The sequence below is a fragment of the Rattus rattus genome, chromosome 3 (genome assembly GCF_011064425.1).
Source record: "Rattus rattus isolate New Zealand chromosome 3, Rrattus_CSIRO_v1, whole genome shotgun sequence".
Classification (NCBI taxonomy): Eukaryota; Metazoa; Chordata; class Mammalia; order Rodentia; family Muridae; genus Rattus; species Rattus rattus.
The window spans coordinates 98,418,072-98,445,936 of NC_046156.1; the positions used below are offsets into that span (position 1 = coordinate 98,418,072).

The 27,865-nt window shown below is 36.8% G+C and overlaps 1 protein-coding gene across 1 annotated transcript in view; it reads left to right on the forward strand.

The window, feature by feature from the left end:
• Positions 1-27,865, forward strand: part of Nbea (neurobeachin) — a 532,117-nt gene that overhangs the window by 117,488 nt on the left and 386,764 nt on the right. Inside the window, exons 11-14 of the mRNA XM_032898369.1 lie at positions 13,139-13,247; positions 19,856-20,008; positions 21,113-21,281; positions 26,225-26,304. Coding sequence (XP_032754260.1) covers positions 13,139-13,247; positions 19,856-20,008; positions 21,113-21,281; positions 26,225-26,304 — 511 coding nt within the window. The remainder of the gene's footprint in view (positions 1-13,138; positions 13,248-19,855; positions 20,009-21,112; positions 21,282-26,224; positions 26,305-27,865) is intronic.

Here is a 27,865-nt window from a genome sequence, read left to right on the forward strand (position 1 = left end):
GTCTGAGCCTTGATGGTTTTTATCTGCAGCTTTTGTGGATGGAGAGACTCAAAGCATCCTTTAAAAAGCTGTGTTTTTGAGCAGTTCTTCATGGAGAGAAATTGTGAATGTTCATTAATTTCCAAGGAAATAAATGGCATGATTTTTTTGTTTGTTTGTTTTTAACATGCTTCAGTTGCGTATCTGGTAAATACAACAGGAATGACAGACATGCCTGAGGGATTCAAGAGAAGTTCTGGAGTATACCAATGTTCTCTGTGTGTCAACCCATGTATAAAATAAAGGGAGTCTGAAAACTGTTAGTAGCAGTTGGTGGAGTGCTAGAGGTAAACCTTGTTTATAGGAGCATCCAAACATAAATATTGGTTAAAAATATTTCTACTAAAATTGGTACCTGGTTTCACATAAGGAAAGTTTAGAACTTAAAACTAGGAAAGAGTAGTGAAAACAGAATCAGTAGGTACTGAGTTAAACTCGTGGGAGTGAGAGACTCTGATGTGCTATTGGATGGTATTATGACTGTAGACAGGACAGTTAAGAGAGTAGGTTGTGAATGTCCTCACCATAAGTGTAAGTGATACGTGAGGATGTAGATAACTTAAACTAATTTAAACATTACTCAGTTATATGCAACAGAAAGATAACATGTTACAACATTAATATGTTCAGTTACACTTTTTTAGAAAGCAATTTGGAACCAAGGAGCTATTAATACCTGGAAGAAAATATTTTGCAGCGAATGTCTTTGTGGCTATTACTCTACAGTAAATACCCTTAACAATTGGAGGAGGGAGAAGTGGCTAGTTATGTAGAATAATTAATCAGAGTAACATGCAGTGAGATTTTTATTTCAGTAAAAGTGAAAATTCTTGTTAATTTCGTAAAATTGTGAATGACATTGGAGCCCCCAAAGGAGTCATGACATCCATTAGTACTAGAGCCAAAAATCTAGAAATTTATGTGAAGTAAAGAAATATGAATGTGTTGACAGCCTCAACTCCACAACTTGGACAGATTTCTCAAAATTAAACGTTTGATTGTTTCATGCAAGAACATATGACCCATGTAAGAACCACTGGCTTTTGTTTATTCCTCAACATTTGTATGTTTTTCTGTCAGTGTTCACATAGATATCGTCCACATTATAAGCAACAGGCTTAATGTCAAGTTTCTATAATTTTACATATCGAATGTTTAATATGTATAGAATGTGATAGTTTTCTTTCGTGGAGATTGTGTGAATTATAAACTATGCACCACAGGCAGTATACTTGCACATAAAGGACAAAAACCAATGATCTTTTTATTGTGGTCCCTTTTCAATTGACAGAAATCCAATAGCTTATGGAAATAACATTTTTGTGTTTTTCCTTGTTTTTTGTTGATATTTAGTGCTTTAATTTCACACAAGTTTTCTACTGTCAAAAAAGTGTGTACCTTTGATTTTTATTTAGATTATTACCTCTAAGTCACCATGAGAACATTTCTGATGGATGTGCTACTTACCCTTTACTCCTTTACAAAATATTCTGGTTTAAGTTTGGTAACACATAGTCTGTTGATGACAGTGTTCACATTAGTACAGAAAACCAAGAACGTAAAGACTAAAAAGAAAAAAAAAATAGAACTACTTGTCCAGTGAGTCTTACAGACTTTAATATTTACATAAAGATGCATGAAAGGTTTAAAAATGGGATGATTGTGTTGCCTTTTCTGTTTTGATCAAGTGGTCAGATTTTGATTTTTTTTTTTTAATTTGATTTTTGTCAATAGCTGGAGTAACTTGAGTAAGGATGATGTACTCCACAGAAGAAAATCAGTTCATATTGGCTGGGCATTAGAAGGAGTTTTAGGATTTGTATTTAAGTTGCACTTCCTAATTTTTATCTACCTACTGAGAGAAGTTATAGAAGGGAATAAAAAGCTGTTTTGAAGTTGTGTGCGAAAACAATTAGGATTGAACATTGTTCTCATGAGTCAGCATTAATAGTGTACACCTTAATACAATCTAGTTTTCTGTCCTCCACAAATCAGTGTGTATGTTTGTTAAGTGGTATCAAGTATTATGAGTAACTTCTACAAAGTGTTGTAAGAACTAAGACAAGTTTGGTGTTGCTGTGGTTTTCTGAGCCAAGTATACTGGAACATATAATATGCAGATAAAGAAGAACTAGAATTAAGGAGAGACTAGTGGGACAAAAATTTTGAAGTATATATTGATATTTAGTGTTTGATTTTTCTAAGGCTTGATTATGTTAGGATAGGAAATGCAGTGTCTAATTACACATGAAATTCGGTGGCTTTCTTTAAGAAAGGTATATTGTTAATATGGAAAAATAGAGTTCACTGAGGGATTTAGAGTTTTAGGTCTCACTCTTAAATTTTAGAGGAGCCAGTATTCACTTTACTAGGAGAGGAAAGTGATTGGAGGATTATACAGAGACTGTTTACCTTTATATCCCACTAGAGACTTCTGCTTTGACTTTGTTGATGACACGTGTAAGAACGTGGAAATACAGTGTGCATAGATAAGATGAAGGAAGTTAGCATTAGAATTGGTAATAACTAGTGTTGTAATGTATCACAGTTTCATTGCCCATTCACTAGTTGGTGGAAAGACTCTAGGTGACTATCAACCGGCCTTCAGAAGAACACTAAAACACTTTTCTTTCTGCATCTGGTTTTCTTCACTCAATATCTTGTTTTCCAGATCCATCTACTTATCTGAAAATGACATACTATTATTTTTTGTAACTGGCTGAATAATATCCCAGTATAAATGCACAACACTTTCATTATCCACTCCTTAGTTGATAGACTCCTAGAGTATTTCCATTTCCTAGCTATGGTGATTGAGCAACAAAAAATGTAGATAAACTAGTATCTCTGTGGTTGTATATGTGCCTTTTGGGTATATGCCCAAGGTGTCTTAGAGATGTATTGCTGTGAAGAAATGCCATGACAATAAAAGAAAGCATTTAATTAAGGCTGGCTTAAAGTTTCAGAAAGTTAGTTCATTCTCTTCGTGACAGGGAGCATGGCAGGACACAGGTAGACATGGTGCTGAAGAAGTAGCTGAGGGTTCTACATCCTCATCCACAGGCAGCAGGAAGAGAGGGACACTGTGCTTGGCTCCAGCATTTGGAAACCTACCCTCAGTGATACAGGTTATCCAACAAAGCCATGCTTTCAAACACTGCCACTCCCTCATGTCTAGGCATTCAACTTATGAACCGATGGGGCCAGTCTTTGGTGATAGATGGATAATGTGCTGGGTCTACCACTAGTTTTTGAGGAGTCGCCTTGTTTATTTCCATAGTGACTGTCCCATAGTAGGGATCAAGGCCTCTTTTAGACATGGTAACTATCCAGTAAAACCCTAATGCAAGGAAAGAGCTACTGGTTTTGGAGTTGTTGGTCAGTGGGTTCTCATAACCCTGCAAACAATGTAGGCCATTGGCGTTGCCCTTGGTTACCTTCTAAAACTTGTTGCTAAGACGGTTGCTGAAGATGCCATATGTTTGGGACGTAGTACATGAACAAATTAAGCTAGTACTTGTTCAGAAGTTTTATCCTACTTGCTATTTCTTATAAAGCTAAAATGTGTTTTCTATTGGAGGAGAAGAGTAATAATCAGTTTTACCCAGCTGTAAACCCTGCAACCTCCCAGATTTGCCTGACCAGGCAAGATATGTCATTGCTTCAGGAGTGGCACAGTTGTGAATAACCAACCACTTCCTGATTTGATCTACTCCAAAAGATTGAGCTCATGCTTGGCAGGGTTTATGGGGACAAGAACTGTAGCTAAGTAGGTCATCACCTGCAGAGATTGAAAAAAGATAATAGCCAGTTTCTTTTTTTTCCATCTTTATTAAATTGGGTATTTCTTATTTACATTTCAAATGTTATTCCCTTTCCCGGTTTCCAGGCCAACATCCCCCTAACCCCTCCTACTCCCCTTCTTTATGGGTGTTCCCCTCCCCATCCTTCCTCCATTACTGCCCTCCCCTCAAGAATCCCATTCATTGGGGTTCCAGCCTTGGCAAGACCAAGGGCTTCCCCTTCCACTGGTGCTCTTACTAGGCTATTCATTGCTACCTATGCAGTTGGAGCCCAGGGTCAGTCCATGTATAGTCTTTGGCTAGTGGCTTAGTCCCTAGAAGCTCTGGTTGGTTGGCATTGTTGTTGATATGGGGTCTCAAGGCCCATTCAGGCTCTTTCAGTCCTTTCTAAGATTCCTTCAACAGGGGTCCCGTTCTCCGTTTAGTGGATTAATAATGGCATTCACCTATGTATTTCCTGTATTCTCGCTGTATCTTTCAGGAGAGATCTACATCTGGTTCCTGTCGGCCTGCACTTCTTTGCTTCATCCATCTTATCTAATTTGGTGTCTGTATGTGTATGGGCCACATGTGGGGCAGGCTCTGAATGGGCATTCTTCAACTTCTGTTCTTAACTTTCCCCCACTATTCCCTCCAAAGGGTATTCCTGTTCTGCTTTAAAAGAAGGAGTGAAACATCTGCATTTTGGTCATCCTTCTTGAGTTTCATGTGTTCTGTGCATCTAGGATAATTTGAGCATTTGGGCTAATATCCACTTATCAATGAGTGCATACCATGTGTATTTTTCTCTGATTGGGTTACCTCACTCAGGATGATATTTTCCGGTTCTATCCGTTTGCCTGTGAATTACATAAAGGCATTGTTTTTGATAGCTGAATAGTATTCCATTGTGTAGATGTACCATATTTTCTGTATCCATTCCTCTGTTGAAGGGCATCTGGGTTCTTTCCAACTTCTGGTTATTATAAATAAGGCTGCTATGAACATAGTGGAGCATGTGTTTTTGTTATATGTTGGAGCATCATTTGGGTATATAACCAAGAGAGGTATAGGTGGGTCCTCAGGTAGATCAATGTCCAATTTTCTGAGGAACCTCCAGACTGATTTCCAGAATGGTTTTACCAGTCTGCAATCCCATCAACAATGGAGGAGTGTTCCTCTTTCTCCACATCCTCACCAGCATTTGCTGTCACCTGAGTTTCTGATCTTAGCCATTCTCACTGGTGTGAGGTGAAATCTCAGGGTTGTTTTGATTTGCATTTCCGTTATGACTAAAGATGTTGAACATTCCTTCAGCTGCTTCTCAGCCATTCAGCATTTCTCAGCTGTGAATTCGTTGTTTAGCTCTTAATCCCATTTTTTAATAGGGTTATTTGTCTCCCTGGAGTATAACTTTGTGAGTTCTTTGTATATTTTGGATATAAGCCCTCTATCAGTTGTAGGATTGGTAAAGATCTTTTCCTAATCTGTTGGTTGTTGTTTTGTTCTAATGACAGTGTCCTTTGCCTTACAGAAGCTCTGTAGTTTTATGAGATCCCATTTGTCGATTCTTGATCTTGGAGCATAAGCCATTGGTGTTTTGTTCAGGAAATTTTCTCCAGTGCCCATGCGTTCCAGATTCTTCCCCACTTTTTCTTTTATTAGTTTGAGTGTATCTGGTATGATGTGGAGGTCCTTGATCCACTTGGACTTAAGCTTTGTACGGGGTTTATTAGAATGGATTGATCTGCATTCTTATACATGCTGACCTCCAGTTAAACCATCACAATTTGCTGAAAATGCTATCTTTTTTCCATTGGACAGTTTTGGCTCCTTTGTCAAAAATCAAGTGACCATAGGTGTGTAAGTTCATTTCTGGGTCTTCAATTCTATTCCACTGGTCTATCTGCCTGTCCTTGTACCAATACCATGCAGTTTTTATCACTATTGCTCTGTAATACTGCTTGAGTTCAGGGATATTGATTTCCCCGGAAGTCTTTTTATTGTTGAGGATAGTTTTAGCTATCCTGGGTTTTTTGTTATTCCAGATGAATTTGCAAATTGTTCTGTCCAACTCCATGAAGAATTGAATTGGAATTTTGATCGGGAATACATTGATTCTATAGGTTGCTTTTGGTAAAATGGCCATTTTTACGATATTAATCCTGCTTATCCATGAACATGGGAGATCTTTCCATCTTCTGAGATCTTCTTCAGTTTCTATCTTCAGAGGTTTGAAGTTCTTATCATACAGATCTTTTACTTGCTTGGTTAAAGTCACACCGAGGTATTTTATATTATCTGTTACTATTATGAAGGGTGTTGTTTCCCTAATTTCTTTCTCGACTTGTTTCTCTTTTGTGTAGAGGAAGGTTACTGGTTTATTTGAGTTAATTTTATACCCAGCCACTTTGCTGAAGGTGTTTATCAGGTTTAGTAGTTCTGTGGTGGAACTTTTAGGATCACTTAAGTATACTATCATACCATCTGCAAATAGTGATATTTTGACTTCTTCCGTTTCCATCTGTATCCCTTTGATCTCCTTTTGTTGTCTGATTGCTCTGGCTAGGACTTCGAGAACTATATTGAATAAGTAGGGAGAGGGTGGGCAGCCTTGTCTAGTCCCTAATTTTAGTGGGATTGCTTCAAGTTTCTCTCCATTTAGTTTAATGTTAGGTACTGGTTTGCTGTATATGGCTTTTACTATGTTTAGGTATGGGCCTTGAATTCCTGTTCTTTCCAGGACTTTTATCATTAAAGGGTGTTGAATTTTGTCAAATGCTTTCTCAGCATCTAATGAAATGGTCATGTGGTTTTTATCTTTCAGTTTGTTTATATAGTGGATTACATTAATGGTTTTCCATATATTAAACCATCCCTGCATACCTGGGATGAAGCCTACTTGATCATGATGGATGATTGTTTTGATGTGTTCTTGGATTCAGTTTGCAAGATTTTTATTGAGTATTTTTGTGTCGATATTCATACGGGTCTAATGGTCTCTTTCTTTGTTGGGTCTTTGTGTTGTTTAGGTATAAGAATAATTGTGGCTTCATAGAAGGAATTGGGTAGTGCTCTGTCTGTTAATTTTTTGGAATAGTTTGGACAGTATTGGTATGAGGTCTTCTATGAAGGTCTGATAGAATTCTGCACTGAACCCATCTGGACTTGGGCTCTTTTTGGTTGGGAGACCTTTAGTGACTGCTTCTATTTCTTTAGGAGTTATGGGGTTGTTTAAATGGTTTATCTGTTCCTGATTTAACTTTGGTACCTGGTATCTGTCTAGGATATTGTCCATTTCCTCCAGATTTTCAAGTTTTTTGAATATAGGCTTTTGTAGTAGGATCTGATGATATTTTTGAATTTCCTCTGATTCTGTAGTTATGTCTCCCTTTTCATTTCTGATTTTGTTAATTTGTATACACTGTGTCCTCTGGTTAGTTTGGCTAAGGGTTTATCTATCTTGTTGATTTTTCTCAAAGAACCAGCTTTTGGTTCTGTTGATTCTTTGTATAGTCCTTTTTGTTTCTCCTTGGTTGATTTCAGCTGTGAGTTTGATTATTTCCTGCCTTCTTCTCCTCCTGGGTGTATTTAAGGGCACCTACATACGTAAAAGAAACCTTACTAAAGCTCGAAGAACACATTGCACTTCACACAATAATAGTAGGAGATTTCAACACCCCACTCTCATCAATGGAGAGATCATGGAAACAGAAATTAAACAGAGACATAGACAGACTAAGAGAAGTGATGAACCAAATGGACTTAGCAGATATTAATAGAACATACTATCCTAAAACAAAAGGACCTTCTTCTCACCAGCTCATGGTACTTTCTCCAAAATTGACCATATAATCAGGTACAAAACAGGCTTCAACAGATTTAGAAAGATAGAAATAATCCCATGCGTCCTATCAGACCACCACGGGCTAAAGCTGGTCTTCAACAACAATTAGGAAAGAACGTACACATATACATGGAAGTTGAACAATGCTCTACTCAATGATAATCTGGTCAAGGAAGAAATAAAGAAAGAAATTAAATACTTCTTAGAATTTAATGAAAATGAAGGTACAACATACCCAAATTCATGGGACACAATGAAAGCTGTGCTAAGAGGAAACTCATAGCTCTGAGTGGCTGCAGAACGAAACAGGAGACAGCATATATCAGCAGCTTGACAGCACACTTAAAAGCTCTAGAACAAAAAGAAGCAAATAGCCAATTTTTTATTTGAAGAAGGGTTTATTTCAACTGTAAACCAAGCATCCCCAAACCTCAAATATAAAAACATTGCAATAAAGATGTGTTCTTAGACACATTAGTAACATTCATGTCAGAGTAGTTCAACATTTTCGATATGACTAATTGGTAGTGGCTATCATTATTAGATAGCATTTTGCACTTGGTAGAATGATAGAGTTTTGTTTTTGTTTTGTTGTTTGTAAATGCTTATGCTGCTGATGATGGTAAAGATGTGCCATGTAATTGCAACCCTGCATTAGTGCGATTACCAAATGTATTTTAATATATAGTTTTACAGTTCTGTATAAAGTCAGCCATATACTTGTATAATTGAGCTTCTTAGTACTTGGTTTCATTTATGAGAAAAGAGTGCAAACTGCTCATGAACAAACATTACTGTATAGTCGTTTTATTGACAGGGCCATACTAGAAACTTAGTACTCCCTTGAGATGAGTGGATGTCCAAAGTTAGTCTTCAGTTTCTACCGTGAAATATTTATCAATTGAAAATAATCAGAATATATGTATTTACTGGGATGAATCTCAAATTTGAGTAATATATGGAAGTCTGGAAGAGAACCTTGGAAGATCTCATACATTCTTCATTTACATGACTTTCTTAAAAAGTCAGAGCTGTAGTGACAGAGAAGCATTCTTGCTACATTACAGATGTTGAGGTGCTGTGAGTCCAAAGCAGAAGGGTGAGCACAAGAGCATTTTAATTTGTGGGTGCCCATGGAGGCCAGAAGAGAGTGCCAGATCCCCTGGACTGGAGATACAAATAAGCCACCATATCGGTGCTGGGAACCAATCCCTGGTCTTCTGACAGAGCAGCCAGTGCTCTTCACTGATGAGCCATCTCTCCAGGCAATGTATACGTTTAACATTTTTGTCTATTTCATTGATACATCTAAATAGTAAAATTTTAGACTTTGAAGCTTTTTTTTGCATTTCAAATATAGGATGTTAAATATAAAGTCAGTCTATAACAAAGTAAGATATAATTGCTTAGTGACTTGACTGTTAGAAAGCCTCTGCAAAATCTCTTAAGTATGTGTAACAGTGGTAGCAGTTGCATGTTTAAATCATGTGAAAACATTGAAATACTGCAGAGACTGGCAAAAGATACCCTGTGGTTTCACCCACATCTGTCTATCCTTCCTTTTGCCAGTGTTTCATTTGCTTGTTCCTTTAAGTAGTTTCCTTTGGTGTGAAGCTTTTGTGCACACTGAGTAAGGTAGCATCGTGTGCACTAAAGAAATTGTCCCTGTTCCTCACATACCAAGTAGCCTTTGAAATGATGTCTTTTGAAACATCATGTTCAAAAACTGCTAACTGTTCTTGCCCTTAGAAACTTTTGGTGTAGACCTTTTTCATTTTGAACTATGTAAGGGGTTTAATTCTTCTGATACATTGTTTCTTTTACTAAAAGTCATTTTTTAGGTGCTGGGAACTAGAACCATGGCCTCATGTATGCTAGGCATGCATTTCTCCATTTACTTATATCCCTGGAACCCAACCTCCTTTTACAACTGTGACAGTGTCTCACAAAGTTAATTGGGTCATCACTGAACTTTGTTTACCCCCCCATTCTCCCTCCCCCATCCCACACACAATGATCCATTTGGCCTGGCTTCCCAAGTAGTGGATGGAGTACAATTCTATATATACTAAGTGACAGGCATAACATGGGATCTATGTTGTAGTAGGTATTTTATGTAATTTTAATAGTTTTAGAAAGATTTTAGTATATTTTCATATTAGGCTGGTTAAAGAGATCAAAACAGAATTTCAAAAGATTTTATACCTAAGGATAAATCTAAAATCTTACTTAGGACTCAACCTACTTCTGACTTTATTTTGACACTTATTTTGCCTGTAGGGGTTTAAAATAAAAGTATCTTAAAGGGGAAAGAAGAGGTGTTGCATCTGAGCAAAAAATCTTTAAACTTTGCATAGGTTAGTTACATTCTTAATAAAAAGATGTTTATTTTGAAAGCTAGGCAAGATATGATATCTTTTTGTTTTAATGTAAAAATTAAATATTTAGGATTTATTTTATATGAGATTGCTTTAGAAATTTTCATAGATTATTCATTCCTCCTAACTTCATTTATAAGGAGTCAGATCTTTGCAATTTCTCTTGTATTTGAATACTAAACCTACCCAAAGATAATAAAACTTTCTTAGTTCTACCAAGTAATAGTATATATGACTTATTTTCTAACATTAATTGGAAAAGACAGTGAAATTAAGTCAATCTGTATTCATATACATCTTAGTGGAATGAAAATGTAGTTTATTTTCATTCAAGTTTATCATTTATAGTAACTAAATATTCTCCTCGATCAGGATGGTCGATTGTTCCTACTGAGATGGGGAGCAGGCCCTGAGCTGCTATTGGTGTCATTCTCCCTCTCCTGCCCCTTGACTGTAGCCCTTATAATAATGATAAGTGAATATTATTTACTATCCCAATTAAAAAGCTTACTAAAATTGAAAGGTGCTAATTAAATTTTCAAGGGAAAGTTTCTCAAAATAGTTTATCAATGTCATGTTTCTTCAAAGGAGACAGGATTTAAAATCGTCTATACTTCCTAAAGTAGAATTTTTACTTACAAAAACTTTATTACTTTTAATTGGAAGGGTTAAGAATTTTATATCATTTCATAATAATTAATACCGTCTCGTCTGCCAAAGACCCCTGTGGCATTCTGTCTCTGGCTGAGGCTGCACTTTACACAGGTGTGTTCTATGTTGTTTCAGTTTTGGCTGATAGAGCTGCTCCTTTTGGCTTAGCCTGTATGTTTAGACCCTCTACACATGAACTGATATGTTCTAGACAGGAAGTGGAATGCAGGAGATATAGGAATGGGCTGAAGTATCCTTTATATTTGCCTTTGTATCTAGGGGAGTTGGAAATAGGCAAGAATGGAGAGAAATTTTGTATGGCAGTACAAAGAATTTTGCAAGTTTATTGTGAGCCCTGCAGAAATCCGATGCATTTTAGTTACTGGTAAGTTTGTTAAATTATGTTTGAAATTTGTACCTCTTCGAAGATGGCCATCTATTTACTATTAAGTCCACCATGTCAAAAATACCTTATTTTTAAGATTTTTTGAAAAGATTTGGAATTGTTTTTGCATTTGGTCATAGGTATAAATTAAAAACACTTTGGTGAGTAAATGCATTTGAGTTTTCTGTTGTCACCGGTAATACCAGAGTGGATTAATGTTTCATGGACAGCATGGTGTTGCATTCAGATTTTGGAATTATACCAAATGTATCCTGCTTTTGCACTGGAGTGCCACTGTATTTAGAGGTCTCAGTTCATACATGACATGCCTGCAAATGGATAGTCTTGTGATATAATGATTTATAAAGTCCACGGTATCCTTGTAATTTTATGTGGTTCTGCCTATGTGCATTATTTTTCTCCGAGAATACTTCCTGCTTTTTCTTAATGCATCATAGGGACAGTTGTGAGGCAAACTTGATTCTTCCCTTTTGACAGTTCTGATGCTTACAAACCCACTCCCCTAATTCATGTGTAGGTGAAATCCCATGGTTAGGTTTGGAAATTGTGGAATATCTATGCAGCAGCTCACTTTATTTTCAAACATTTAAACATAGTGCCATATGTAGTAGAGGATATAAGCAGATATTTGTGAAGTGGACTTGACTGTTGACTCATTTCATTTAAAATATACTAGATTGCTTAATAGCTTCTTCTCAGAATCCCAAGGGATTCCTTGCTAGTTGTGTTTTCCTTAAAAATACCTAAGTTTGATCAAGGACAAAATAAAGAGTATTGCTGATTGCTAAGGTTAATTTTTATTTTACTGTGTGTGGTTTACTTATGTAGGCACTAGCTAATGTGATCGAGTTTTAATTTTCCTGTGATGAAGTAACTTATTTCTGAGTAGAATGTTTTTTAGAATATCTTGTTCAGCCATCATTTTTTATAATAATGGTAATGATCATTTAGCTGTTGGTTCTTGTCATAAGAAAATGTTTGATTTTTAGTAAAATAAATAAATACACAAACAAGTAAATATTCCAAATTATTGGTGAAGTCTGTTATAAATCATCTTGAAACCAGGAGAGCTAAAGTAAGTCAAAATTCAGTTAGCTAGGTTCCTTTAAGAATTTTTGAGCTTTCCTCATCAAATTTCTAAAATACTTTCAATTATGATTACTGCTCTGTCTATTATAAATAAGTGATTTAAGGTCCATTATAAAGCATTGTAGATAGATATTTTGTCAGTTCATGATAAAGTCTAGTATGAGGCAGTTTATTGTAGTTGCATTCAGTACACACAACGAAGGGTGTATTATTTTCATTCTGTGTCACTGTGCTGGTTGAAAATATATGACTTGTGAAGAAATACATTATCAAAGACTGACTCATTGCAGACAGTTTCCTTCTGTTTCCTCATTTATTCATTAGTGTACATACCAAGTGCTTAACTTTGTCTGGTACCTACTGTTATCTGATTTTATGTGTTGTATACACTATGTAATTAATTTTAACAACTTCTCATTTCTATAATACATGAGTCATTTCTTTACTTTGCTCTCATAAACTTTCCTAAGGGTATGTGTGGACATATGTGGTATGTGACATTTCTTTAGTTGATTTTTATAAACCATATGAATAGCTAAAACCCAGCTATTTTCTTCACAAACAATGTCCTGTATATATTTAAAAATGTTTGATAGCGTGTTTTAAATACAATGTTATGACACTCTATATATTATAGAATAGTGGTATGTTTCTTATGTCAGGTTGATTAATGAGGGATATATTTTTATATATGTATAGATACATTTTATGTTTAACTGAAATATAAATTATACAGTTATTTCAACTTGAAAGATAAAACTAATTGTATCTTCCTTTGGTTGTGGGAAGATTCATGCTTGTATAATAAAAGCCAGGTAGCATTTTTAAATAAAATAGAGATTAATTTGTTTATAGTTATTGTTTAGCAAATTACTGATATGGAATACTATGTTTATAATAAATACTTAATGACTACAAAATGAAATTATCTGTACTTTACACACAGTGCTACTCTTTTGGCATTCCTCGTTGAACTACTTAAAAGTTCAGTAGCCATGCAAGAACAGATGCTGGGTGGAAAAGGCTTTTTAGTCATTGGCTACTTACTTGAAAAGGTAAGTGATACATATTGGTTGCTTGTGTGCAGCTTTTGTCACTGGATAGTTAGCAGTCACTAATCTTCTTTCTTAAGTTATCTTTAGTTCCTAATAAACTGATGATGGTTCACTGGTAATATTGTTTGATAATTAAAGAACATTTTATATTATGCTGTGAATGTAAGCATTGGCATAGCATGAAGAAATTGTGAAGTAGAAATTTTAGAAGAATTCTCTTGCAAGCCTAGGGAAGATGAGGCAGGAGAGGTACAAGTTTGAGAGTATTCTGGGCTACACTCTATAAGATTCTGTCTCAAGAAAACTCAATTTAAAATGCCATTCCCTGTGCTGGTGCTGTATTGACATGACATGAGCTACAACCTGCAGTGAGCAGGACTTATTAGGGAAAAGGGGGATGTGGCCTGTCCTAAGCTAAGGTTCCAGTATATTGGGTACCCAACCTCTTTGTCTACAGTAGAGTTACTGGAATATAATCCTGTTGTTGAGTGCATTCCTTTGTGTGTAGCTAATCCATGTGATTGAAAAGATGGTTTCTGCTGTACTGGAATCTCATCTTTGTTGCTAAACTTGGACCTTATATCAGTAAGATTTTGTTTTCTGTTTTCAGGGACTACAAGACTTTTGTATTGTGCCTTGGTACAACTTGATAGTGGATAATGCAATCATCTGTCATACATAAGATTACCCTCTTCTCTTCACTTTATTCCAATGCATTCACTCATCAGTTTTCACCACAAAACAGTTTCACTTTGTTACACTGACATTCTCATTATGTCCTTCAGTTTAGATGTTTCGCCTTTTTAATTATTTAGGATGTCTTCTTTTTTTTCTTTCTTTTTTTAATGGATTTATTTATTTTTTTATCAAACATGTTATTTCATGTTTTAAGAGTTTTGGGGGATTTTTGTTTTTAGGTTTTGGCTCATCAGTTACATAGAAATAGAATTATTGATGATTGGTGTAAACTTTTTTATTCTTGTTGCTACTCATTTATTTTTTATTAGATATATGTCTTTATTTACATTTCAAATGGTATTCCCTTTCCGTTTCCTGTCCATAGCCCCATCCTCCCTCCCCCATGCCGGTATTCCCCATCGACTCACCTTACCCCCCCACCCCCAGCCCCAACAATCCCCTGCACTGGTGGTCTTACCCTGGCAGGATCAAGGGCTTCCTCTTCCACTGGTGCCCCAACAAGGCTCTTCTGTGCTACATGTGCAGTTGGAGCCTGGGTCAGTCCGTGTATAGTTTCAGTAGTGGTTTAGTCCCTGGAGGCTCTGGTTGTTGGCACTGTTGTTCTTATGGGGTTGCCTTCACCTCTTTTGATCCTTCCTCTCATTCCCCCAAGGGGGTCCTGTTCTCAGTTCTTGCTCTACTCAGATATCTGGTGCAGTGTAGAGGAACAGTTGAATAATAGATACCTCTTATTACTAATCTCATGACAATGCATTTAATAATTGCAATCTAAAATACAATCTATTCAAATAGATTGTTTTACAGCATTTTCCAAAACAATTTATTTCAAAAATTTTTCTTAAAAATTTTCTCATTTTTAAAATTTTCTTTGTCATAATCATCGATTTTTACATTTTTGTTTATTTGATCATGAGAAGTTCTAATTTTCTTCTCTTTGTGAGCCATATTCATTAATTTTCAAATTTAAAACATCTGTTTACTCATAAATATGCTCTTGGTACAGTAAGGCTTTCTGACAATCACCATACTTGCATGCATATTGCTGCAACCTTTGCTCCTCTGACCTTGCTTGCTGCTTTCCTATTTGGATTTTCTTCCCTCTGACAGCAGGCGTGGCATTGAATTTCAGTGGTTTCCTTCTACACCACCCCCAAGTCAGTTTCTTTAGTTCCTATTCTTGCCTTCTTTTATTTCTTCCTGTATTTCTGAAGACTGCCTTCTACCGGCTGGTCTTGAAAATTTTCTTCTCCTATAATTCATTTAATGAGATTTTGGTTCCTTTCATTATCCTATAAATACTAATTATCTTCATAAACCCTTCATTTCAGTTCTACTAGGATGTCCAGTGACTTTTATTAATCAAATTATTGTTTCCGAGTCTTCTCTCAGATATTTTATTTCCCTTTTTATCTTAGTCATTGTCATTACCATTTAGCTAAACTTAAGACATTAATCTCTGTATTTTTTCACACTGACTCTAAATACTTGATAATTGTGTGTTAGCCATCAGCTTATATCCAAAATCAGGGATTGGAGAGATGGGTTAATGTTTAAGAAATCTTTTTGCTCTTGCAGAAAACCCAAGTTCAGTTTCTAGCACCCACATTGTAGTCTGACCATTCATAGTTGCCGTTCTAGGGGACCTAAAAGCTCTCTCTGATTTTATTGAACACTGTGCATGCTCATGGTTTGTGTGTGTATGTGTGTGTGTGTGTGTGTGTGTGTGTGTGTTAGCAATACACTCAGACACAGAAATACACTAAATATTTAAAATTAAGAATATGTGTAGAACCAATTGCTAGTCTTACTCTTTATTTTCCTCACCGCATCCATGGATACCATCATAGTTCCAATATCATTCTTTTTCCAAAATAATTACTTTTCTAATTTGATATCTATCTGTTGCTGTGATAAAATCATGACAAAAAGCAAGTTGGGAAAAGAAGGGGTTATTTTAACATATGGGTTGATGACTATGAACCTAGCTAACGAATCAGGGCGGGAACTCAGACTTTAAGCAGAACCCCAGGAGGAATACATGTCAGGTGGCTAGATGGGTAGCTCAGACTCCACATGCTAAGCTAGCTTTCTTTTATAGCCCTGGACTACTAGCCCAGGGAATGATGCTACACATATTAGGCTGGGCTCTCTCATGTCAGTTAAGAATCAACATATCCCCCCATGGTCATGTCGACAGCAAAGGCTAACATGGGCAGTCCATCAATCGACACTCCTTTCTCAGTCACTCTATGCTGTTTCAGGTGATGGCTATTTACATGTTCCATCCTTTAAAAGGGTCTTACTCTTTATTTGACTATATTTTTAATATCATACCCCGACATTATATTCTACCACTCTCCTTGTTTTCACTGAATTACCCCTCTTTCCCTTTCTTTTAGCAACAGGGATGCACATACATATGTTGGCCTCTTGCACTACCTTGCTCAACTTGTCTATTGTTTTTTTTTTTCTGTATGAACCTGAATCCTTTGCATTTTCCTAGGGCATGTCTGTAATGATCACTTCTTCTAGTTTGATTCTGCTTCTTGAACTTTCTATCACCTTTTATAATAGTGTTCCCAGCTAGGGACAAAGCTTTCAGTATACCAGTCTGGACAATACTTCACATCCAAACGATAACAATAGCTTATCAGTCTTCACCTTGTCAGGAAGCTGACAGCATACTCAACTTGAGTTATTAACAGTAATTTAAGTTGTTGCTATTTAAAAAGTAAGTTGCAAGCATTATTAAGGGAATTTGACTAGACCTAGAGAGTGATGAGAATGGTTATTTAGTGTAAGTCAAAGAGAAGAATGTCGTACTTGAATGGATTCATGTCTTCCATAAAGTAATAGTGTATTGATTTGTACAACAATGTCCACACCTCATTTTCTTTTGTCCATTAACTACCTGCTGATGGATCAAACTAGTCAAACTTTTAATTGAAAACCAACAGGCAAGACAATTTCGCCAACAGAATGATAGTTAGTTACACAGCAATGTAAGCAGTATTTCCAGAGTTAGAATTGTGTTTCTCTTGTTCTGCCTGTGGGGTCAGTTTATTCTACACTCTTCTAATGTGTGTACAAGCCTTTTGCTCTATCCTCTCACATGTGCACCCTCACATCCAGCTACAGAGACTAATCTTTTTTGTATTTATACACAGTTCTCTCTTATTTGGTCAGTTGGCCTAGGTCTTGCCTTTCTGTTCATATATATTTGTTGGAATGTTATAGTTTGATGCTGGCTCCCTGAAATTAATCTTGTCACTGTTCCTCCAACATTCAGATAGTTAATATAATTTAATTAGGTTGATGGATCTTATTTTTGGTATCTGGGGATGAAGAGTGAAGTTGATACTAAGGTTCAGTCATTTCATGATACATATTTACCAATTTAAATATTTTCCACAGTTATATACTATATAATTATGCTTGTTTTTATGTATTGAATGGTTTTTGCAATAAAGTAAACATTTCTGCTAAGCCATTACATTTGTAATTATTGGGCACATATTTCTTAATTCAATGTTAGATTTTCATTATAGCATCCAGTGCTACTATTTGCTGTTTAGTTACTTTAAGTGGACACTGTAATTATTCTTCTAATATTTCATATTCTGTTTTCAGTTAACTTTATACAATTAATGTGTCACACAGTGTTCCACTCTCCTTCCTTTCTCTTTCCTTACTCCTTTCTTTTTAAAAGACTCATTCATTTGTTCATTCCTTCATTATGTATATGAATCTTTCTGTGCGTGCGTGCGTGCATGTACATACCAGTTGTGTTCCTGGTGCCTGCAGAGGCAAGAAGAGATTCCCTGGAATCTCAGCTGAGATTATATATGTGCATAGTAGTTGACTTCAAATAATTCTTCATAAGTATGTATTCATGAGTAGATAGGCCATATCTTATCCAGAAGACAGTTTCACAACCGTCTTACATGATCTTATATAAGATGGAGAGGAATGAGACATGGTGATAGGGGTGACAAGGACTAAAACTCATTGTAAAACATGAAATTGTCAAAAATAAAATTAGTAAATCAAGACATTTTACTGTCATGTGGCTCAGATCCCAGAGTTTACATTTCTGTGATGTGACATTCTAAAGATTGTGTCTAAGATTTATTATGATTGTGTCTAAGATTTTTTCCGTTTAATTGTCCAAGTATGTCCCTTTTGTGTGTTTTCCTGAAAGTTCTCCACATGCAGTGGGAGCACTCTATCACTGAGCTGTATCTCTATCTCTGAATCTCATTTAAAGGATGATTTCACCTGTTAAAGTGAAAGCAAATTGCAAAATAGAACAAATTTAATGCAGTTAATCGTAGGAAACACTTTAAGAACAATCGGAATTTTTTTTATCCTTTCTAATCTCCCAGTTTATCTTTACTGTTCTTGTTCCCCTTGTAAATTCAATGTGAGTGTAGTTAAACATTTACCAAGGAATTAAAGAGGGACTGAAAAAGATCAACAACATAGTGTGCCTTCTTTCCCAAGGAAAGAAAAGTACATGGGTTATACAGATGATCTGATAAGTGCTAAGTACCATTCACAGGTAAAACTGAATGCTGTTGTAGAGAAAGTTTATTATACATATAGTAAAACTTGAAGTAGACAACAAAATGCAGTTTATTTTTAAAAAGTGTTTCTAAAGATCAATTATAGATCTAAAACTGTCTAGTAGGATAAAAGATGAGTCTGTCTCCCTCTCTCTGTCTCTCTCTGTGTTTCTGTCCGCCTGTCTGTCTCTGCCTGTCTGTCTCTGTCTCTGTCTCTGTCTCCCCCCCCCCCACCTCTCTGTACTATAGAGGTCCCACGAGATGCATTTGAGGATGTCTTTCCTGGCATTCAGCAATTTGAAAGTGCATTTGTAAACTATGAACTACTTTCCGATTAATGTAACTGGAATGCGAGCTGCCATTGGCAAGCTTTCAGCATTTGAGTTTAGATTATCAGCTTTTCTGAAGAACCATATTTTTATCTGAAATTATAAAGTAGCTTTGCCCAAATTAAAATACAACTTAAGAATCAAATGCAAATTAAAATGTTTAGTGAAAAGCTACTGGTGATATTAATGAATTTTATTTAACCTGGCATATCCAAAACATCATTATAGTATTTGATTACTTATCTTTTTAAAAGACCACTTTTTAGAGCATCATCTCTTACATCTCACTTTGCACAGGTTATATTTTGAATGCTTAACAGTTACAAATAGGATAATGTTTACTTTACAAACAATGTTGAAGAATTTTAGAAGGTGATAAGTCACCTGTTGTTGTTAATAGTTGAGCATTTGTGATGAGAATACGGTATATCAAAACAATGTTATGTGAAGTTCAGAGTGTTAACATTTATAGTGAAAAGGGGGCAAAGAAAGTCCTATCTGAGCAGAAGTCTCTGGAGTAGTTTGAGGATTGGGAAAGCCAGATGAGAACATTGTGACCAGAAGAGTCAGGTCTGTTTACCATGGCCCAGCCAGGCCAGGCAGGTTGAACTGAGGCAAGGGAGCTGCATTTGCTGGTGTTGAAGTGGCCTAAGGGAATGAACCCGAAGGCTCTGCTGTGCTTGCTGTGGGACAGTTTGGAATAAAAGCGCTTCTTGTTATCTTTAATTTTTGAATTATAATTATTTAACTCTAAGTTCTGTAATTTATTTTAAGATTCTTACTCATAAATTGTTTTACTTCTTCATATTGAAAATAGTTTCTTACTCTAATTAGACTGGACTTTAACAACCTTCCACTCAAAGGAATATAAAATTTCATATACCTACATTTTTTACTAACAGATAATATATGCTTTTAATAAAAACTTTTAGGGACAATTTGAGTTATTCCTATTAACATTGTATAATTTGATATCACAGGCATTTCTAGATAGAATTTCTGTTTCTGTTTTTAGTCATCAAGAGTTCACATAACTAGAGCTGTCTTGGAGCAGTTTTTATCATTTGCAAAATACCTCGATGGCTTATCTCATGGAGCACCGTTGCTGAAGCAGCTTTGTGACCACATTTTATTCAATCCTGCCATCTGGATACACACACCTGCAAAGGTCTGTATTTCAGGTTCATTCATTTAACTTTAGGTTAATGTTATAAAATAAAGTTATTGATATAGTGTATAGTTACTGAATTTAATGTATCCAGTAGAAAACATTCAGTATTTTTTTGCTTCTAGTCAATATAAGGCAGAAATAACATTTGAATAAATAAATAAAACTATAATTAAACATTAAACCTGGTGAAGAGTTAAGTTTTAATGTTATTAGGTATGGTTCATACCTTGTCAACAAAGAGAATCTGGTATATTATTGAAAGACTGAAAAGACAACAGAACACTGTCATCATTTAGACTGGGAAGTTATTATCGTTTGAACTTAGATGTTTTATCATGACAAATATTTTTTAATAAACCAATACTTAAGCCACAATATTTTTCTAGAAATTTATATAATGCCATACATCAGATGATTGTTTTATTCCTAACTTATTCTAACATAAATCTATATAGGGTTATATTGATTTGGGGTTGTCTTTTACAGCTTTTAAATCTTTTATACAACTGAGTGAGTAGTGTTTCTGATTTTTATGTAGCTCATCTCACTATCTATGGCACTAAATCCATGGCTACTGAATGTGCTTGTCATACTCACATGGTCAGAATCTAAATGGTAACTCTGTGTGGTGGCAATATGTGAAGAAAGTGAAGGGACACATTGCCGTGTGTTGTGCAGATTGTCTCTGATAGCTGCAGCTATTCCTCTGGAGAAGCGTGTGCTCAAGGAACTACTGTCAGATCCTTTCTAGAGAAACGTTCCCAGACACCAGCCACTGCCACATCATTTTATTTCACATAAGATTAGCCTCAATTAACTTAAAAAGAACTTTTTATAATTGACAATGGCTTTTATTCTTAGATATAGAACCTTCTTTCCTAATTGGGTCATGCGTGTTACCTTTATTGAAATCAGTTTTATTGGGATGTTTGTGTTTCGATTGTTACTTTTCAAAATATAAATGATTATTTTATTAAGAATTGTTATTTTAAACCACACAATAAATTATAATAAATAGTTTGTCCTTTGAGGATTTGCATTTGAATTGAAATACAATTTATATTTAATATGCACTTTAAATTTGCTTTATTTATGTATTAGGTTCAACTTTCCCTATATACTTACTTGTCTGCTGAGTTTATTGGAACTGCTACCATCTATACCACCATACGCAGAGTTGGGACAGTATTGCAGCTAATGCACACATTAAAATATTACTACTGGGTTATTAACCCTGCTGACAGCAGTGGCATTACACCTAAAGGATTAGGTAAGCACCTCTGTGACCTCATTTCCATTTTTTCTGTGTTTAGATCCTGGGTTCCTAGATATATAGTTCTAGATCCTGGATACTGGATCTGTAGTTCTAGATCCTGGTACTAGTACAGTGCACACATGTGCATGACTACATGCACATTTTGGCTCTTTGAAGAGTTAAAATATTATTTTAGAAGTTGCATATGTTTTTTTTTAATGCTGTGGTCAGTGAGACAGCTCAGTGGCCACAGGTAGTTGCCTTAAAACCCGATGGAATGAATTAGATCTTCAGGCGCTATGATGATGGGAGGAAAGAACTGACTCCTCCATGTTGGCCACTGACCTATCTTTATACAAGTAATTTACAAGTAAATTAACTGTATTAAGAATGTTATTTTTTTAACCTTTTCCCCCCTCCCAGTCCACCCCTGACAGTTTCACACACACCCCATGTCTCAACAAGGATAAAAGTATGTCCCCACCTCACCCACCCCACCAGACCTCTAAACTCCCTGTGGCCTCCAGTCTCTTGAGGCTTAGGTGCATCTTCTCTGACTGAACCCAGACCCAGGAGTCCTCTGTTGTATATGTGTTGGAGGCCTCATCTCAGCTGCTGTATGCTGCCCGGTTGGTGATCCAGGGTCTGAGAGATCTCAGGGGTTGAGGTTAATTGAGACTTCTGGTCCTCCTACAGGGTCACCCTCCTCCTCAGCTTCCTCCAGCTTTTCCCTAATCTGACCAGAGGGGTCAGCAGCTTCTGTTCATGGTTGAGTGCACATATCTGCATCTGACTCTTTCAGCTGCTTGTTGGGTCTTTTAGAGGGCAATTGTGATAGGTCCCTTTTTGTGAGCACACCATAGCCTCAGTAATGGTGTCAGGTCTTGGAGCCTCCCCTTGAGCTGGATCCCACTTTGGGCCTGTCACTGGACCTTCTTTTTCTCAGGCTTTTCTCCATTTTTATTTCCCTGCATTTCTTCCAGACAGGGAGGAAGAATTATGGGTCAGGGTTTTGACTGTGGGATAGCAACTCCATTCCTCACTTGATACTCTGCCTTTCTGTTGGAGGTGGGTTCAATAAGTTCCCTCTCTCCACTGTAGGGCATTTCATCCAGGGTCCCTCCTTTTGAGTCCTGAGAGTCTCTCACTTTCCAGATCTCTAGTACATTCTAGAAGGTCTTCCCAACTTCCTTCCTCCTGAGGTTGCCTGTTTCCATTCTTTCTAAGAATGTTATAGTGTTAAAATACTTTGGAATAAAAACTTTTTGATGCATTGATTTTCATTGAGATGCTTTTTTATGGGGAACTATGGAAGATACATTTGTATATTAAAATGGGGAAATACGATTGGTTCCCACCAGTGTCTTCTAGTACTTTGAACCTCAGAATGCTTTGAACTTTCACATATGTATTGGAGTGAGGTAGTTTAATTTTCATATTCTTGCATTTGTGTTTTAAGATTATAGCTATGCTTTCTAATTATACAAAAGTACACTACTACAAGCACTCTAAATGCAAAGTAATCTCATAAGAAAACCATTCCTGGTCCACTGCACAGGAAGGAGCACCGTGGAAGCTGCAGTTTTAGCTTTTGTTGGTAAATTGCTACCTGAACTTGGTTAAGCTTTCTAGAGTCCAACTTCCCCACTTTTCAACATCCTTCCTGTAACATGTTTTAAATTTTATTCCTTAAAAAGCAGTTCCTTTGTTATATAACTGGTTGTCTCTGATTTATTTAGAATTGACAAGAAAGGTCTAATTAAAGATATTTTAGGGACTACAAAAGTGGCTCAGCAGTTAAGATACTGACTGCTCTTCCAGAGGTCCTGAGTTCAATTCCCAGCAACCACATAGTGGCTGACAACCATCTGTAATGGGATCTGATGCCTTCTTCTCGTATATCTGAAGACAGCTACAGTGTACTCATATACATAAAATAAACAAATAAATAATACTTTAAATTTTTTTCCAGAATTGTCCTATCAGTATAGTTTCACCAGCAGTGTGTGATGGGGATTTTCTCAGAATTTTCACAGTACTATTCACTAGTATAGCTATATTTAGGTAGTCATACTGTTTGTTTTATGTTGGGAGTCAATAATTGTCACTGACTGTCATATCTGATCTGTCTTCTTAGAGATTATCTCATGTCTTTTGAATTGATTTTGCTCAGAGTCGGTTCCTGTTGAGTACTCTTTGCTAATGTATTTAACGATGTACAGTATAATTAGAATATATAACATGTATATAACATGTGCAGATACATAACATGGTAGATCTTGTTAATACCATCCATCTTTTGTCTGGTAAAGCATCGAAAGTGCACATCAACAGCTCTGACGTTTAAATCACAGCTGTGTGACGCAGAGCCCGAAAGAACGTGGAGCTCTGTGAATTGAAGAACCTCTGCTTTACAATGTTCCTTTATATCACATAAAGACTTACTAAGAGTCATATGAGAACGCCGAAGTCTACTTACATATTTAATATGTTTACATATCTTTTTATTCTGCCTTATTAAACGAGTCTGCCCCTCAGTAGGCAGCCTCATGCCTGATTGCTGACTCAGAAACTTTGTCGTTCTCCTTATCTCTTCATGTGACACACTCAAGTTATGAATATTATTCTTTATATCAGTTGAAAATAAAGTGTAGAAAACATGTTTTCTTTCCCCAAGTGCTTCTCTGTATATTTCCCCAAAGGTAAAACTTAACTGTTAAATCACAGTGGAAAACAGGCTGATTTTGGAGACCCCTCAGTGAGGATTTGTATGCACGTGGGTGTTTTGTTTGCTTTGTTTTGTTTTAGACAGGAATAGCCCAGTAATCGTGTTTCTGTCTCAGTCTATCCAAATACACAGTGCTCAGCCTCCTGTGTCTGATGGTGTGATTGTGAGTGATTGTCTAGGCTCTCATCTCCTTGATCACATGTGTCCACGTCCCATTCTGTAGCATAGCTTCACCTGCTTACTTCAAGGTGAATCTGGATGGGATTTCCTTCCTATGTCAGGTGCCAAGAATGATACTTCCTTAACATGATAGTTTGCACCCTGCTCTCAGAGAGAATGTGGGCCTTTTCTGTGTGTATTTATTCTTCAGTATTTAAAAAAATTTTATTAGATATATTTCTTTATGTACATTTCAAATGTTATTCCCCTTCCCAGTTTCCTGTGCATAGCCTCTATCCCTTCCTTTCCCCCTCCCCAATATGGATATTCCCCTCATATATCCCCCATTACCGCCCTCCCTCCAACAATCACGTTCACTGGGGGTTCAGTCTTGGCAGGACCAAGGGCTTCCCCTCCCACTGGTGCCCTTACTTGGCTATTCATTGCTATGTATGCAGATGGAGCCCAGGGTCAGTCCATGTACAGTCTTTGGGTAGTGGTTTAGTCCTGGAAGCTCTGGTTGGTTGGCACTGTTGTTCAGATGGGGTCTCGAGTCCCTTCAAGCTCTTCCAGTCCTTTCTCTGATTCCTTCAACGAGGGTCCCATTCTCAGTTCAGTGGTTTGCTGCTGGCATTCACATATGTATTTGCCATATTCTGGCTGTGTCTCTCAGGCGAGATCTACATCCGGTTCCTGTCAGCCTGCAAGTCTTTGTTTCATCCATCTTATCTAGTTTGGTGTCTGTATATGTATGGGCCACATGTGGGGCAGGCTCTGAATGGGTGTTCCTTCTGCCTCTGTTCTAAACTTTGCCTCCCTATACCCTCCCAAGGGTATTCTTGTTGCCCTTTTAAAGAAGCAGTGAAGCATTCTCATTTTGGTCATCCTTCTTGAGTTTCATGTGTTCTGTGCATCTAGGGTAATTCGAACATTTGGGCTAATATCCACTTATCAATGAGTGCATACCATGTGTATTTTTCTGTGATTGGGAACCCAGATGCCCTTCAACAGAGGAATGGATACAGAAAATGTGGTACGTGTACACAATGGAATATTACTCAGCTATGAAAAACAATGACTTTATGAAATTCATAGGCAAATGGATGGATCTGGAAAATATCATCCTGAGTGAGGTAACCCAATCACAGAAGAACACACATGGTATGCACTCATTGATAAGTGGCTATTAGCCCAAATGCTTGAATTGCCCTAGATGCACAGAACACATGAAACTCAAGACGAATGATCAAAATGCGAATGCTTCACTCCTTTTTTAGAAGGGGAACAAGAATACCCTTGGCAGGGAATAGGGAGGCAAAGATTAAAACAGAGGCAGAAGGAACACCCATTCAGGACCTGTCCCACATGTGGCCCATACATATACAGCCACCCAATTAGACAAGATGGATGAAACAAAGAAGTGCAGGCAGACAGGAACCAGATGTAGATCTCTCCTGAGAGACACAGCAAGAATACAGCAAATACATAGGTGAATGCCAGCAGCAAACCACTGAACTGAGAACAGGACCCCCGTTGAAGGAATCAGAGAAAGGACTGGAAGAGCTTGAAGGGGCTCGAGACCCCATATGAACAACAATGCCAAGCAACCAGAGCTTCCAGGAACTAAGCCACTACCCAAAGACTTTACATGGACTGACCCTGGGCTCCAACCTCATAGGTAGCAAAGAATGGCCTAGTAAGAGCACCAGTGGAAGGGGTAGCCCTTGGTCCTGCCAAGACTGAACCCCGAGTGAACGTAATTGTTGGGGGGAGGGCGGTAATGGGGGAGGATAGGGAGGGGAACACCTATATAGAAGGGGAGGGGGGAGGGGTTAGGTGGGATGTTGGCCCGGAAACCGGGAAAGGGAATAACATTCAAAATGTAAATAAAAAATACTCAAGTTAATAAAAAAAAAAAAAACTTCCTGAAATTTAATTTTATTCTTACATGTTTGAAAGTGTAAAATATCAGCAGCAATGAATGTATTATGATTTTAAAAACACTTAATTTGTAGAGTTTAAATATAATTGCATTAAACTTACCTGATGATGTGGCTTATTTTCTTTGTAGATGGTCCCCGGCCATCCCAAAAAGAGATCATATCACTTCGGGCTTTTATGCTGCTTTTTCTGAAACAGCTTATATTAAAGGTAAAATAGCTTTATTTTACAGTTGGAATATATTGGGTGAAAAAGGTCCTGTTGCCAGAGTTTAAAAAGCATTGTCATTTCATCACTAAGAATGGCTTTTCATAGATAGAAATAATCCTATAAGTGCTATCAGACCACCACGGCCTAAAGCTGGTCTTCAATAACAATAAGGGAAGAATGCCCACATATACTTGAAAATTGAACAATGCTCTACTCAATGATAACCTGGTCAAGGAAGAAATAAAGAAAGAAATTAAAAACTTTTTAGAATTTAATGAAAATGAAGGTACAACATACCCAAACTTATGGGACACAATGAAAGCTGTGCTAAGAGGAAAACTCATAGCGCTGTGTGCCTGCAGAAAGAAACAGGAAAGAGCATATGTCAGCAGCTTGACAGCACACCTAAAAGCTCTAGAACAAAAAGAAGCAAATACACCCAGGAGGAGTAGAAGGCAGGAAATAATCAAACTCAGAGCTGAAATCAACCAAGTAGAAACAAAAGGACCATAGAAAGAATCAACAGAACCAGAAGTTGGTTCTTTGAGAAAATCAACAAGATAGATAAACCTTTAGCCAGACTAACGAGAGGACACAGAAAGTGTGTCCAAATTAACAAAATCAGAAATGAAAAGGGAGACATAACTACAGATTCAGAGGAAATTCAAAAATCATCAGATCTTACTATAAAGCCTATACTCAACAAAAACTTGAAAATCTGCAGGAAATGGACAATTTCCTGACAGATACCAGGTACCGAAGTTAAATCAGGAACAGATAAACCAGTTAAACAACCCCATAACTCCTAAGGAAATAGAAGCAGTCATTAAAGGCCTCCCCAACCCAAAAGAGCCCAGGTCCAGACGGGTTTAGTGCAGAATTCTATCAGACCTTCATAGAAGACCTCATACCAATATTATCCAAACTATTCCACAAAATTGAAACAGATGGAGCACTACGAATTCCTTCTATGAAGCCACAATTACTCTTATACCTAAACCACACAAAGACCCAACAAAGAAAGAGAACTTCAGACCAATTTCCTTATGAATATCGACGCAAAAAATACTCAACAAAATTCTGGCAAACCGAATCCAAGAGCACATCAAAACAATCATCCACCATGATCAAGTAGGCTTCATCCCAGGCATGCAGGGATGGTTTAATATACGGAAAACCATCAACGTGATCCATTATATAAACAAACTGAAAGAACAAAACCACATGATCATTTCATTAGATGCTGAGAAAGCATTTGACAAAATTCAACACCCCTTCATGATAAAAGTCCTGGAAAGAATAGGAATTCAAGGCCCATACCTAAACATAGTAAAAGCCATATACAGCAAACCAGTGGCTAACATTAAACTAAATGGAGAGAAACTTGAAGCAATCCCACTAAAATCAGGGACTAGACAAGGCTGCCCACTCTCTCCCTACTTATTCAATATAGTTCTTGAAGTTCTAGCCAGAGCAATCAGACAACAAAAGGAGGTCAAGGGGATACAGATCGGAAAAGAAGAAATCAAAATATCACTATTTGCAGATGATATGATAGTAT